General features: G+C 50.4%; 1 protein-coding gene and 1 non-coding gene across 2 annotated transcripts; both read right to left on the reverse strand.

The window, feature by feature from the left end:
- Nucleotides 1-841: 841 nt before the first annotated feature.
- Nucleotides 842-9777, reverse strand: LOC129658677 (putative DBH-like monooxygenase protein 2). Its single transcript, XM_055589550.1, has 13 exons — nt 9464-9777; nt 8437-8583; nt 6790-6951; nt 6462-6545; nt 5460-5627; nt 5164-5266; nt 4819-4985; nt 4426-4517; nt 4072-4168; nt 3866-3925; nt 3493-3623; nt 2486-2600; nt 842-2196 (listed from the first exon to the last, which is right to left on the reverse strand). Exons 1-13 carry the CDS (start codon nt 9749-9751, stop codon nt 1954-1956), a joined length of 1857 nt encoding a protein of 618 aa, XP_055445525.1. The 5' UTR covers nt 9752-9777; the 3' UTR covers nt 842-1953.
- A 4732-nt stretch (nt 9778-14509) lies between these two features.
- On the reverse strand, nt 14510-14582 carry TRNAE-UUC (transfer RNA glutamic acid (anticodon UUC)). Its single transcript has one exon. It is a non-coding gene; the product is annotated as a tRNA-Glu (tRNA).
- Between the last annotated feature and the right edge of the window lie 844 nt (nt 14583-15426).

Consider the following 15426-nt stretch of genomic DNA (forward strand, 5'->3'; position numbering starts at 1 on the left):
CTGTTCATTTCAGTAGCTCCTATTCTGGCCTAATGTCAAGCTCACAGGTGGTGTTCAGTGAATATGTACATGATGACTAAATGCTGAGATCAGAAGATGGAGAGGAAAATAAAATGAAAAAAGGAAAATTAAAGTGGGTACAGAGGGGTGCAATAGTGTGAGGGATGTGCACCAGTCTCTGGGCTGGACAAACAGAGCATTGGAAGATTCTGACTGCAGAACTCTGGGGAGGTCGCTCAGCTGACTTGAACTTATCAGGACAGACCCGAGAATAAGGCTGCAGCACAGACTGAGGTTTGACATCAGAAACCCATCCAGTAGGTTCTTCTATTTTCTTTTTGTTTTTACCTGAAAGATCGAGGGTAGAAGAATTTGTTTGCAGGGGTGGGGGGTTGGGGCGCTTGGAGTAACACAGTTTTGAATAGAAAGGTCAGACTTTTTGTGAATTGGGCAGACCGGAGAGAAAAGGTCTGTTTTGCTTTTGTTTAACGTTTATTTATTTGTTTGCTCCAGGTCTTAGTTGTGGTACTAGGGGTCTTCAGTTGCATCATGTGGGATGGAATCTGTTTCCCTGAGGAGGGATTGAACCCAGGCCCCCTGCATTGGGAGTGCAGAGTCTTAGCCACTGGGCCACCAGGGAGATGCCCAAAAGGTCTGTTTTGATTGTTTAAGTTTCAGTTTAGATTAGTTTTGATCTGTGTGTTTCTTCATGCTGTAGAAAGTAATTTGTGGACCTCAAACTACTGCCGAAGGGCCTTAACCATGTTTTAAGATTATTACTTAAAGAAAAGCCTCCATTTCCCTTGAATGGTGACCACAGCAAAGCCCAGTATTGAACTCTGGTTTCGGGTAAGCCATGTTTTCTGCTTTGCTTGGTAACCCACTCCAGTATTCTTGTCTGGAGAACCCCATGGACAGAGGAGTACAGCTGGCTATCCATAGGGTTGCACAGAGTTGGACATGACTGAAGCGACTTGGCATGCACACACACAAACTCAAGCAGTGGCAAGAAATTTAGAGACGAGATCTCTAATCTTTAGGGAATTAAGATCCTCTAAACACCCTGGAATATTCAGGGTAGGGGTCCCTTCCAGAAGACAGGGGAACCATGGGCAAGGCAATTCACAGGCTGGCATGCCCTCAACCCGTTTTCATAGCCCAGGTCAGCCTCCCTGAGCAAGCAGGCTCTTGACACCTGGTGATCTGAGTGTTGAGAATGTGATACATATCAAGGAACTAAAGATCACCTGGCAGTCAAGGCACAACTGAGGCAAGCGAATGATGCATTAGAAGCTGTGTTTGGGGCAACCAGATCCTCAGATGCCCTCTGGATGCCTCAGCCTGAGCCTTTAAGAGACCACCTTAGTGGCAGCTGCTTCACCTGGACCAAAGGCTCAAAGGAAAGAGATGGCACTGGGAAGCGAGTTGAAATCTGTTTAATTTGGTGCCTTGAACTTTGTCCCTTATAAACAGAGCCTCTCCCTTCACCACAAGAAGCACACATGTGGCTGCCTCTGCCTCACAGGGAGGGTTGGACAAAGCTGTCAGCAGAAAAGAGAAACAGGAGCCCCTCCAGGGCCAGCATGAGCTGAGGAGGGTTTACAGGGCTCCCTCTATGCATTCAAGCACCCTCCTCCCCACACAGCATCTCCTTGACTGAGCCTGGGTACCGGACTGCTCAGAGACCCAGTCCCTCACTCAGCCTTGAATCCAGATTTCATTAGAGGACGTGTGGTCCTACCAATGCTTCTAGGATGCTTTGAAGGATGGATTGTCAAGCTTGTCATGGGACAGGCTCTGTGGTCTCTGTGCCATGCCCAGGCCTGCAGTCATGACTGAGGTCATGGGAAGGGGCACAGATGGGGACTTTGGGGGCCAAGGGGGGAGTTTGTGTGATGATAAGGGGAGATATGAGCAGGGAAGGGGGCTAAGTATGTAGCTGAGGAGACAGTATCAGATTCCAGACTGCAGGGTGGCAAGGAGCCAAGACAGGGTCCCCTGCCCAAACAAGAGGGCGGCCAGGGGGAGGCACCTCAGGGTGGCACTGCTGGACCTTGAGAGGACAACGGGGGCCGCCCTGAAGCCTGCAGGGGTTTTGTCCTGGGGCTCTACTTTGCCTCCAGAGGATTCCAAACAAGGACCCCGGGGAGTAGGGTTGATGTCCTGAATCCAGCCTGTTGTGTTTTCCACTAGCTCCTGCAGAAGAAGGAGGAAAAAGGGTGAAACCAGAAGCGCCCCCACCTTCTTTCATCTTCTAAGACCTTCCTTGGTCACCCCCAGTCCCTGCAGCTTCACAGGCTGACTGGGAGACACCCACCCACACCCAGAGCAGCATCAGCCCTCCTCTGCTCGTTCAGCTTCTTCTCTGATCCAGCGTTCCTGCCACTGTCATCCACACCACCTTTCTCCTCTTTCCTCTCGTCCAAACCATCCCTCACTCCTTTAGCCCTAACCCTGGGAGCGCAGTGTCTCCCAGGACACTTACATCAATGGTCTTTATTATCACTGTCTGCTGGGCCTCCTTGCAGGCCTTCTCAACCTTCTTAATGCTCTCCAGGGTCCACTCCACATTGCTCATGGCCATCATGCCCTCCATGGAGCTGCCATGGGCAGAAAGAGCAGACACTAGTTCAGGGGTGACTTAGAGCTTTGCCAAAATGTGTAAAAAGTAGCCTCACTTTTGTTAGCATCAGTTCCATGTTGGCGTAAACCATAAGGAATGTCTTACAACTCAGTAAGACAACCGTGAGCATGGCAGAAGGTGAAATCATCAGAATTAGAGATGAGAATTTTTTTAAAGTGAAAAAGAGGAAGTGCTGACTCTTTTAAAGAAGTGTTTCTTGATCTGGGGACCATGAAGTCCAAGAAGGTTGATGGGATGACTTCTGGGAACTTATATATGTCCTGAAATTGTCTGTGAAATGGAATGTGTTTGCAAAGATGTGCATTTTTCTTGGAAAGGAGCTTCAGCATTTTCATCAGAACCTCAGGGAGAACCTTAGTCCCAAGTAATTAAAAGGTTACTGCATGCGTGCTCAGTCACTTCCAACTCTTTGTGACTCCATGAACTCGATAGGTCTTGATAAGTATCATGGTGAAGGCATTACATTAGTCAATGATTATCCATTAAAATTATTAATGTGTGAAAAGTGAAAGTTGCTCAGTCATGTCTGACTGCAACCCTGTGAACTGTAGCCTGCCAGGCTCCTCTGTCCATGGGATTGTCCAGGCAAGAATACTAGAATGGGTTGCCATTTCCTACTCCAGCGGATCTTCCCAATCCAGGAGCTGAAATCGCATCTCTTGTGTTTCCTGCATTGGCAGACAGAATCTTTACCACTGCACCACCCGGAAAGCCCCAATTAAAGGTCACTCCTTGAAAGCAAACAGTGTTCGAAGCAGGTAAATACATGAGAAAAAGGCAAATACTTTGCACACAAGTGATCTAACTTCTAGAGGTCAGTCTTGGTCTTATCTTCCAGGATGACTCACTCTGATACCTCCTCCCCCAGCTCATGGGCCACGTAGATGATGTCAGGGTACCCCTGGCAGCTGGAGATGTTGTTTCGGGGATAGTAGAAGAAAAAGATGAGGCACATCTCATTGATGGTGCTGGGACCCCCCTGGAGAAGAAGAGAGAGCTAGCGACAATCTTAGTGAGTCATTGACTGAGAAAATGCGAATCCTGGTACCCATCTTATAGTCATGGGATGTGAGAGCATGAAGCCCCACGTGAATGGGTAATACCATTGGAGAAAGAAAGGGGCTTCAACTGGAATCATCTGACTCATGGGATAGCCAAGACCAGGGTTAAGCTATTCTGTGGCTTATTGTCATTAACCATGGTGGGGAGATGGGTACTTACAAACGTCAAGGAGTCGCGGTCCAGCGTCTGGTAGCGACACTCTACCAGCAATTCATCCCCCTGTGCAGAGAGAGTAAGAGGCAGTAAGAGGCTGAAAGTAAGAGGCAGAGGGACTGGTCCAGCCTTAGACCTCTTGGCTAACAATAACAAGTGCTGATCCTGCCTTCCCTGGACGCCAGCCATGCCTCCCCCAGCCCGGCTCGCACCGGCTTGATCACCACTCGATAAGGTAAATCTCGAGTCTCCTGCAGGTTGAAGTCATAGGCATCATCTTTACAGATTACACGGAGTTGAGTTCTGTTTCTGGAGGGAGACAACGTGGGGAGAGGAGTAAGGTGAGGCCGGTGCGGGGAGGGGGGTCTGTCAACAAAGCAGCGCATGTGGGCTCATTCTGTGGGCACAGATGGCCTGTAAAACAAAAACCTCCACCCTCCATCATCTCTACTCCAGGAACAGTTCTAGCTTCTCCTGCTCCAACCTCATGCTGCAGAATAAACAACTGTTCCTAAAATTTATTTCCAAACACAGAAGGGAGTGCTTCCAATCTGTGTCTTTCTTACCTGTACTGCACCGCCCGCACAGCGCGGCCGGCCAAGTGGGTGTGGAGCAGGTAGCCAAAGACCTGGATATCGGGCACTGGAGCCCCGTTCATCTGTGGCAGGGAGGAGACCACCTGGTCCGTTAGGAACTCTCCTCTGCTCCTTAGTTTCCTCCTTTACTATCTGACACCTTCCTCTGAAGACTGGAACATACCCCTTTAGTCCCTGCTGGGCCTCTTGACTCCCACCTCCCCTGCACCAGCCAGGTTGGGTCAATTGCCCAAAGCACCAGGTGGTGGCCCTTCTCCGGCTTGGGGACTCGGGCTGCAAGCTGGTGGATCACGCTAGATCTATGATTGGCAACGGGGAATCTCAGGGGAAGTGGGCAGTGGGGGGAACACCTTCCGGCTTCACCTCTTCAAACTTCTCCGTCTTACACAGTCCGTAGGACATGAAGGACTCGGCGCCGGGGGGGATGAAGTGGATGGGGAAAGTGAAGACACCCAGCTGCAGGACGCCCATGTCAAACTTGCGCAGGTGTGCAGTGTAGTATACTCGGATTCCCGAGGAGTCGTACAGACCTGGGGCAGGCGGGACTGATCAGAGGAGGTGGGGAACGGGGCACAGGCTGTGGAGAAAGAGGCCTGGGAAGGCAAAGAAGGGGCTGCGAGCAGGAGTCAGCAGGCCTCCTGCATCAATGCCTAGAGGACTCAGCCAGCCCCATCCACGGGCGCTTCCATAAATGCTCTAGAGGCTCACCAGGCAGATTGTGAAAATTGCTGTAATGAATCTCCAGGCGGATCCACTGGGGGTCCAAGGGCGTCCCAATAGAGATGCCCACGTCGTCTGGAAACTGGTAACTCTGGTGGAAGGAGGGAGGTTTGGCAGCAAGAATGGCTGGGAAGTAGATGCTGGGGACCCCCAGGGGCTCACCCGTGTCTTCTCGCCTCCATCCCAGACCTCCCTTGTCTCCATCTTCCACCTATCCACCAATTCCCATTGCCTGACCACACGTGTCCCCTTAGCCACCGATTTCCCTCATCACACAGACTCACTGTGCCCCCGACAGCCCAGCCGACGATGACCTGTGTGCAGAGGGAGAAGGCGGGGTCAGCCCCATAGCAGTCGCTGATGCCCGTGGGGAGAGCGCTGGCATTGCCGCAGGCATACACCAGGATGTGGTGCACAATCGTCTCATTGTGTTGGACCAACTTGGGCTCAAACTGGGCACGGGATGCAAGACACAGCATGGTCAAGATCTTCCGGGTCAAGTCCTTATCCCTCGAGCCCCCACCCCAACCTCGCTTTCTTTTCCCCAAATATTAATAAAAGTATGCCCACGTCTCCACTTCCCTCTTCCTCTTCCATTTCCTCTGTTTCCTCCTTCCCCAACCTGTCATTTCCCTGGCACTCCACCTAACTCCTCTCTCAGCCCTCATTCTTTTTAAAACCCTTTCCTGAGAACACAGCACAGGTCCAGCCAGGAATGTCCCAAGACTTCTGATTTTCCTTTAATAACCTTATCGGTTCCCTATATCTGAGCATGTGACCACAGCTTGTTGGAGTCGCTCTCTAAAGAAAACCATGGCTCGCACACTTTGGCCATTCACGGTAAGGCCACACTTTGATTTATTCAATCAAAATTGTAATCACTCAAATGTGAAATCAGGTGACCTACCCGAGTCTCCTCTGGCCAGACTTTGCCGACCTGACAGCCTTTGGCCATGTGTCCCCCACCCCCCCCACCAGCCTGCACTTCCTCCAGGGCTAAAAGAGCACATTTCTGGGCCCAGGGTAGGACTCATCCTTTGGTCTTTGCAGGAACGTAGTAACTAATGACCATCATCAAAATCACTGCTGCACCATGGGACATGAGTAAAACAGTGCTGGGAGCTGTAGCTCTGGGCTCAGGAAATCCTGGAACTGCCACCTCCACCAGACCTGGCCTGGCCCCCAGGTCCTCCTGGACACGTTCATCCTACACCTCTTCAGAGTCAACTGTGCCCACTGCCTGTCTCAACCACCTAGACAATGTCCCGTCATCTGGTTCACGGTACCTTGTAGATGTGGTGCTTCTTGCTAACGATGGGGAGAGGGAGGAAGGTGCAGGCATACGTGGTGTCATCCTCTGGGATGAGGAACTAGAGGGGGACACGCAGAGGCTTAACAGGTGGGAGGGAGGCTCCCAGAGAAGCAGGGGAAGGGACAGGTCAGGGAAGGGCGACCACTTGAGGGCCAGTTTGACCATCCTCGGGGGACCAAGGGGAGTCAGAGGAACATGGGTTCCAGGAATGTACTGAATATTGGGTGCAAGAGGAAGGTCTGGATTGAGTGGAAGGCAGGGAGGGGGCTGGAGGTGACTGGGCAGGAAGGAGGGGGTCTTACATCAGTGATCTCCAAGTCATGGATGATGGTGTCCTCGGGGGCATCGAGATCATCAGGGTGGATGATTTGGAGCAGGAAGATGGACTTCACAAAAGTACGCTCCCGATCCATCTTTGGGGTGTCATCCAGGCCATAGGCGGCCAGTACCCTCACAGTGTCGCTCTGTGGGTGTCAAGGGCATCCAGGTGCTGCCACCCACAAGCAGCACTTTGCACACACCCACACCCAGCCACCAACACAAGTCACTGGCTCACAGTGAAACTGATAGGGACAGAGTGAAGGGACAAAGTGGGTGATTAAATAGTTAATCCCACTAAGAGATTAAAAGTATGAGATACCCCTGTGAGTTAAAGATTACTCAAGAAAACAGGTCTGCATATGCTAAGTCGCTTCATTCATGTTCGACCCTTTGCAACCCTATGGACCACAGTCTGCCAGGCTTCTCTGTCCATGGGATTCTCCAGGCAAGAACACTGGAGTGGGTTGCCAGTGCTCTCTCTAGGGGATCTTCTGGACCCAGGGATGGAACCTGGGCCTCTTGCATCGCAGGCAGATTCTTTACCATCTGAGCCACCAGGGAAGCCCCTATAGGCCACCAGAGAACTCTGACCAAAGCAGGTTTACTTAGCCACAAAACCAAACAGGCTTATTTAGCAACAAAACTGTGCAGCAGAAGCAGGAGACACGCACCCAAACAATAAAATAATGGTGGTGTGAAACACACATCCTGCCCGTGAGCTCAGTTAGTTAATGACCACCGAGGACATACTCTCTACACACACAAAAAACAGTAATTTGTGGAAAGGTGACATGTGAAAGGGAAAGACCCTCATTGTATTGAGACCCGAAACAATTTTTCCATAGCACCATGACAGTCCTGGCTTGACCACATAGAGACAAGCAAACTCCCCCACCTGATGCGGAGGAGGAACTGAGGATGGAAGTGTGATGTCTACTCAAGAATGAGGCAGAAGGTGGTCTTCCCCCCGCCTTCCCACTTTTCCTTTGATTTTAAACCTGTAGTGCACTAGGTTCTCAGGGGCAGCACCCTATCGCCCACCCGATGTAAGTGGGTGTCCTCTTCTAGGAAATCCCTTCTCATCTATCACTTTGCCTTTTGCTGAATTTTGTTCTGTGCTGAGACATAAAGAACCAGAGTTCCTCGGAGCACCCCCCCCCCAGAATGCCATGTTGAAGTTTCAGAATGGAGAGGGCTTGAGATTAGGGATCAGAACTAGTTGGGTTCTGGTTCTGCCTAGAGGCTGACCTGCTGGAGATGCTGGGCAAGCCACACCCCCTCTCCCAGCCCGTCTCTGAGCCCACAGGTGTGGGCTGTCACAGGTGGTCACCTGTCCACAGGTGGTTCACAACACCCTGCAGTTCAAGGAGATCAGGCAAGGTTCTTCAAGAGGGGACACCAGGGAAGGAGGCATGGGCTGTCATGGGGAGGCCGCCGGTAGAGGGCTGGTGGAATCACAGAGGGCAGGATTGGGAGGTGGCCATGCTGGGGAATGCTGAGAGGGATGGCGGCCCTGGGAACCGAGACTGGCTGCCCGACGGGCACGGCCACTCCAGGTTGGGGTGACATCACCGCCCAGGAGGAAAGGCTGCTTGCGACCAAATGCTCCTCCCCCCTCTCTCTTTTACCGTGACGTCTTGGTCGTGAGGGTCGCAGGAGCGGAAGGGCCTGGAGAAGCGCATGGTGGTGTAGACGGCATCTTCCGTCAGCCCCTGCAGCTCTGCATCCTGGCTCCCATCCTCCTCCAGCGTGTCTTCATCCACCAGGTGCTGGTCCTGGGGCCCAGGGAGGGTCACGGGGTGAGAACCGGGACCCCTAAGTGCTCACAGCTTTGGAGTAGCCTGAGTCCCTTTAGCCCCGCTAAGGTACCAAATCAGCAGAACCCGGGTCTATACAACGTAGTTCACCCCTGGGACAGAGCATGGCGTCAAGGGGGAGATTCATGGGGGAGAGGGAAGGCTGGTATCTGATCCCGCTTTACTTCTCCCATTTCAAATCTCATCTCCACGAATCCTAATGTTCCTATATCCCCAAGTCTTAAAAACCCACTTATTCTCTGAAAGCTCTATGCTTTTCATCTTTTCAGGGGGCTCTTAACATTGACCCTTCCCCATATAAATGCAGTTCAGAATGAGACTGGGAGACAGGTGAGCTGCTTCTTCATCCATAAAGTGGGAGAATAATCATCTACTTCCTGGTGATGCTGGGAGGTTTAATATGCAAAGATTTGGACCAACTCCTGCTTAACCAAATGTGCATAATAATTTTAAGCTATTATTATTGTGGGCACTGATGTCATTACTAGACTATTTTATGTTGTGGTCTCTCTCAGCCTAAAGGTAACAGAAGATGATGACTGTATCCTAAACAGCTTGGATTCTCCCCCAGTGACCTGCACTGAGACTGTGGCCCAGGATGCTCTCTCTTTCAGTCCAATGTCTCCATTCCCTGGGCACTTTAAGGACATTCAGTCTGGAAGACCTAGATTCAACCTCTCCAATGGACCCTTTCTGTAGGGAGAGGTCAGCCATCAGCTGGTGTTCTGGGCCTATGCCCGAATATGTTTGGAAAATATGGATCCTTCTTGGATTCAGAGTCATCCTCCACTCAGCAAGAGACCCAACATGCTTGGGAGGGAGCCACGCTCAGACTCACCGAGAAATAGACATTGCCGTCAGGCGAGACGCCTCCGACAACCAGGTCACTTCCCGCTCTGCTGTAGCGATCTGTGACACCCAAACCCACCCAGCCGGCTGTCTGGACCTGGAGCTCAAAAGTGATGATCTCAGCCTCAAAGTCAAAGTCCCAGCGCAGGAAAACAGCGTTAGAAGGGTCTAGAAACCTGGAATAACGCAGACGGGGCGTGGGGGCAAGGCGATTGCCTTGGGAGGGAGTTGCAACAGCCGTAAATAGAAGAAGCCAGAAGAGAAGGGCACAGGCCATGGCTTCTGGGGTCTGGAGCACCTCTCCTTAGATGGACACTCAAGAAGTACGGACTTATATGCTCCTGCATCTGCGCCAGGCACTGTGCCACGGGGGAGGGGCAGACTGGGGCCCCTCTGATCTGATTATCTCTGGGTTCAGAGTGGAGCCACTTACATAACTCAGGAGGTGTGAGGTGCTCAGAGAGGAGGTGCTCAGAGAGAAGGTGCTCTTGCCCTGGAGTAGGCACCTGGCATGGAATGCTCAGGAATGAATCACTCTGGCTCTCCCCTGCCAACCCGAGGCAAGTGTCCTGCCCATGGGGACTCCGTGGAATCAAGGGGGTTTTGTTTCTCCCTTCCTCACTTTCTCTCCCTCCTTTATTTTTTACAATGCTTCTCTCCCTCTATTTCTCTCTCTGCCTCCCTCCATTCTTTCCTGCCTTTCTTTCCTCCAGTCTTTCCTCCCTACCTTCCTGCCCCCCATCCCTGTATCCCTGGATGTTCTTACTGAGCCCTCCCTTTGCCCTCTGGCACATGTTCCCCACCCCAGTTTTCACGAGCGTTTTCTATTTTGTCTCTGCCCAGAAGTGATGCACAGACCGGGAGTGGGGATGGGACTCCAGCCTCCCTACAGTGCAGGAAGGAGAAGAGGTGCTGGCAGGGGGTGAGGGGAAGGCTTCGATTTCCATCTCCTGGAGGAATCTTGACTACTAATCCCTGGAAGGACATGTAGAGGTGAGGGAGACATAATCAGCTTTCCAGATGGGCAAGTCTGGGGCAGCTTCGAGTTTCTGCACATCGCTGGGGAGGAGCAAGGAGAATGAGACGGAGAAAATGGGGAATAAACATGAATTTGCCTTTGGGATGCTCTGCACTTTCCCCTTCTTCCCATGAATTGCCTTTCAGAGAAATCATATTCAGGGACCCTCCACCAGAGGCTTGGCCAGCTTCCCTGCTGGCAGCTGGCAAGCTGTTCAGTGCAATGCAAACAGTAGAAGCCCAGAAGGAATATTATAGCATCGGAACACAGGGATGAAAAGGAACTTCAGATCCACTTGATTTTCCAAGTATCCCAGCCCATTTAATTTTTGGATGAGGAAATGGAATCGTCAAGGAGTGACTTGATCAGTGTCTGAGCTCCCATCCAGTCAGTGGCAGAGCAAACATGAGACTCCAGGGGCCTGGGAGAGTGAACACGCCCTTAGGTCACCGACACGCACCAAGAACTCCTCTCCCTGCAGGCATTTCCACCATAGCTTGTCCTGGTGGAGGTGGCTGATGTCATTCACTGGCTGCTCCTTAGGAAAGGGACAAAAGTCTCTCACCCTAGAGTTCTTTCTTCCATTGTCTGATAGACCCTGTCCTCACCTGACCCTCGGTGTTCTTCTTCCATCAGACAATGGAGAGGATCTGAAAAAAAAACAAAACAAAACAAGGCTAGCCTGGAGGGCCTCCTCCATCACAGAGTCTGGGCCACACATTTCTACAGGAATTCAGCTTAAATGAGGGTGGATAGACACTGGAGCCTCTGTCTGAGCCTCCATTTAGGGCAGATGATTCTTCTCATCACCTGCTGAGCTCATCAAAGCTGGTAAGAACCTAGCTGAGGTTGTTTGCAGCTGCTGGGAGCACCTGAGTAGCAGCTGGGAGAAAGCACCTTTCTCAAGAGGACAACCGTACCACCCACCCTGAGCAGGGCAGGGAAGGTAAGGAGCTAGGCAGCCATCTGGAAGGAAGAGGCTTACCTTGGCCCTGGATAGGAACTGGGCCAAGAGCAGAGCAGGAGCTTGGGGAGGCACCGAGCTTGAAGAGTGGGAGCCTGGGGAGGAGATAAGAGGGGTGTCAGAGACATGCTGATCCCAATCGCATTTGGGGATTAAGGCGAAGGGAAAAGGGAGAAGGGGCTGGGAGACAGGACAGCCAGGCCTGTAAACCGAGATGGGCCCAGGATCCCTTTCCCTGCAATCTGCTCACTGGCCAGAGCACTGGCCTGGGGACAGCCAGTAACCACTGCAACGAAGGGGATCCCTGCTCCTGGGTCCCCTCTGTGTGGCTTTTCGTGAGGCTTTTCTCTACTCTTTCTCCCCTTTTCCCTGAGTTACCATTTTCTCCCCTCTCCCAGCCCACTTTCCTCTCATCACCTAAACCCCAGAGTGACTCTCATGGGAGCAAACATCAGGATTAAGTGCTTGAGTCTTGTGAGGGTGAGCACATATCTTGGCATGCCCGTTGGTCTGGTATTCAAGAGCTGTGATTTGGGCAATGCTTCCCTAAGCTTGTTTATCTCCTTCTCTGGAGTCCTGATGCTGGGAATAGGTAAGGGGGCTGAAGGCAAGAGTGACTCCGCACAGGGGATTAGAGGAGTGGTTACCTGAGGGAAAGGACATCAACAGCACGGTGATGGATGCTGACCAGACTTGTGATCACTTTGCACAGTGTTCAGGTGTTGCACTATAATACTGTACATCTGAAACAGGTCTTCCCAGGTGGCTCAGATGGTAAAGAATTTGCCTGCAACACAGGAGACCCGGGTTCGATCCCTGGGTCAGGAAAATCCCCTTGAGAAGGGATGGCAGCCCACTTCAGTATTCTTGCCTGGAGAACTCCATGGTCAGAGGAGCCTGGTGGGCTACAGTCCATGGAGTCTCAAAGTGTTAGAAATGACTGAGTGACTGACACTTTCAGGGCTGAAACTTCTGAGAAATGGAATATTTCCTGCCATGTTGGTAAACAAAGGATGTCACGGTCATCAGCAATTTCAGCCACCACCAGATGGTGAGCTGGTGAGCTCCAGGCAACTCAGGAAGAATACCTTCTATCTAGCAGCCTTCAGACTATAGCTACTCCCTACAGTGAGCCCTGAAGAAACTCAGGAAGTGAAAACACAGGATACTGGCCCCAGATGGCTGAGATGTATATCAAAAGAATGATTTCAGTGAGCCCATACTCTTGCATTTTCCAATACAAATAAAAGTGCTCAATTCCTTAACTCTAGATAGCTGGTTTTCTTTAATTAACAATTACCTACTGATGCTCAGTGCTCAGTGGAAGGCAATGGCACCCCACTCCAGTACTCTTGCCTGGAAAACCCCAGGGGCAGAGGAGCCTGGTGGGCTGCAGTCCATGGGGTCGCTAAGAGTCAGAAACGACTGAGCGACTTCACTTTCACTTTTCACTTTCATGTACTGGAGAAGGAAATAGCAACCCACTCCAGTGTTCTTACCTGAAGAATCCCAGGGATGGGGAAGCCTAGTGGGCTGCCGTCTATGGAGTCGCACAGAGTCGGACACGACTGAAGTGACTTAGCAGCAGCAGCAGCATTGATGCTCAGACTACCTGATCTTTGTTGCAAAACTCCAAATACCTTGGCTCCCTCCCTTGCTTCCCCCGCAGCAGTTCTCAGGGTTACTTGAGATGCACCCTCCCTGGCTTGAAGTCCTAAAAATTCCCATCAAATGAAACATAACTCTCAACTTTTAGGTTGTGAATAATTTTGTAGTCAACAAATTTAAAAGTAAAATAAAATAAAAAAAAAATAAATATAAAAAAGGTAGATCCTCCCCCAACAAAAAAAAAGGGGGGGGGAATCAGCACATGTTACTTAGTATATAGTGCAATTCACATTTTGTGCACATTTAGATTATGCAAACTTGAAAGTGTGATATAGAAAATATTAATGAAGTTACTTTATACATATTGTTGGTGTTGAGTACGTAAGTTGTATCTGACTCTTTGCAACTGCAGGGACTGCAGCATGCCAGGAGATTAAAGACCAATATGCGTGTGTGCTTAGTTGCTCTGCTGCTGCTGCTGCTAAGTCGCTTCAGTTGTGTCCGACTCTGTGCGACCCCATAGATGGCAGCCCACCAGGCTCCCCTGTCCCTGGGATTCTCCAGGCAAGAACACTGGAGTCCTTCTCAGTCGTGTCCAACTCTTTGCGACCCCATGGACTGGGGTCATGGACTGTAGCTCACCAGGCTCCTCTGTTCATGCGGATTCTCCAGGCAAAAATACTGAAGTGGGTTGCCACGCCCTTCTGCAGGAGATCTTCCCAACCTAGGGACTGAACCCAGGTTTCCCACATTACAGGCAGATTCTTTACTGTCTGAGCCACCAGGGAAGCCCACAAAGACCAGTAAAAGTGACTATAATTGTCATATTTTTTATTGAATTGGAAGTGTACAATTGCAACATTAGAGGTCAACTCCTACTAAGTGAGTCTTAGTAGGAGCTCTATTCTAAGAAATTTTCATGTATTAATCCACTTACTTCTATGAACTAGCTTCCAATATTATCTCCATCTTACAGAGAAATGAACTGAGATCCAAGGTCACACTGCCAGGAAGTGGCAACACTGTGAGTTGTTGGGAAAATACAATTAAAAATAAAAGTGAAAGTTAAAGTCGTGCAGTCATGTCCGGCTCTTTGTGACCCTGTGGACTATACAGTCCATGGAATTCTCCAGGCCAGAATACTGGAGTGGGTAGCCTTTCCCTACTCCAGGGGATCTTCCCAACCCAGGGATAGAACCCAGGTCTCCCGCACTGCAGGCAGATTCTTTACCAGCTGAGCCACAAGGGAAGCCCTAAGAGAAGCAATAACTAGTCCTCAAATGAGAGGACTTGGCAGTCCGTTTTGGTAATTCGCAGTCCATGCTGAAGTCCCTTGGGAATGGGGGTGTCTATCTGTGTTTGCTGATTGGCTTTACCAAGGAAAAATAAATGTCATGGTATTTTTCTATTTTTTTGGCTACCTCCTGTGGCATGTGGTATCTTAATTCCCTGACCAGGGATCAAACCTGGGTCCCCTGCAGTGAAAGTGCAGCGTCTTAACCACTGGACAGCCAGGGAAGTCCCTATATCATATCTTTATGATGAAATCATTTTGCAATGTGGTGCCAGGCATCTGCTCTAGACCAAGTTAGGCTTATCATCTTTGATAATTTTATTCCAAAGAAATGGTTGCAGGTCCTTGAGAAAGACATGCCTGGGTCTTAATACTGGCAAGAGGTGATTTAGCTTTTAAGGAAAGTATGGTATGTACATTTCAGAGAGACAGAGAAAGAACTTAGAAAATTTTTAAATAAATGCTCTAAGAAAATGGAGGGGAAGGAAGTCTGTTCCCTTATTTTCTTCTGTTTTGTTTGTATTTGCTTTTACAGAGGAAAACACAGGTCATCATAGATGAGTGTTCCTTACCTACCACCAAAGTTGCCCTGCAGGAGCCTCTATGCATATAGGAAAATGTCTGTTCAATCTACAAGTTTGACTTGGTTGTTGTTTAGTTGCTCAGTTGTGTCCGACTCTTTTGAAAACCCTATGGCCTATAGCCCTCCAGGCTCTTCTGTCCATGGATTTCCCAGGCCAGAATATTGGAGTGGGTTGCCATGCCCTCCTCCAGGGGATCTTCCTGACCCAGGGACCGAACCTGTGTCTCCTGCATTGGCAGGAGGATTATTTACCACTGAGCCACCATGGAAGCCCTGTGACTTGGTTTTATTGAGTTATTTTAATTCCTTGTGAAGATTTGAGACACAGATTCAGCGTCATGTTTCTAGGAATCTCTCTGCAAAGCAGCTGAGAGGGTGCAGGTCCAGGTACACTCACCGAGGCCCCCGGGGTGAGTGTGGGGAGTGTGTATGTGTGTGTGTGAGTGCACTTTGGTGTGCTGAAACAGGGAACTCCAGTTTGAGGT

This window comes from Bubalus kerabau, chromosome 8 (assembly GCF_029407905.1).
Source record: "Bubalus kerabau isolate K-KA32 ecotype Philippines breed swamp buffalo chromosome 8, PCC_UOA_SB_1v2, whole genome shotgun sequence".
Classification (NCBI taxonomy): domain Eukaryota; kingdom Metazoa; phylum Chordata; class Mammalia; order Artiodactyla; family Bovidae; genus Bubalus; species Bubalus kerabau.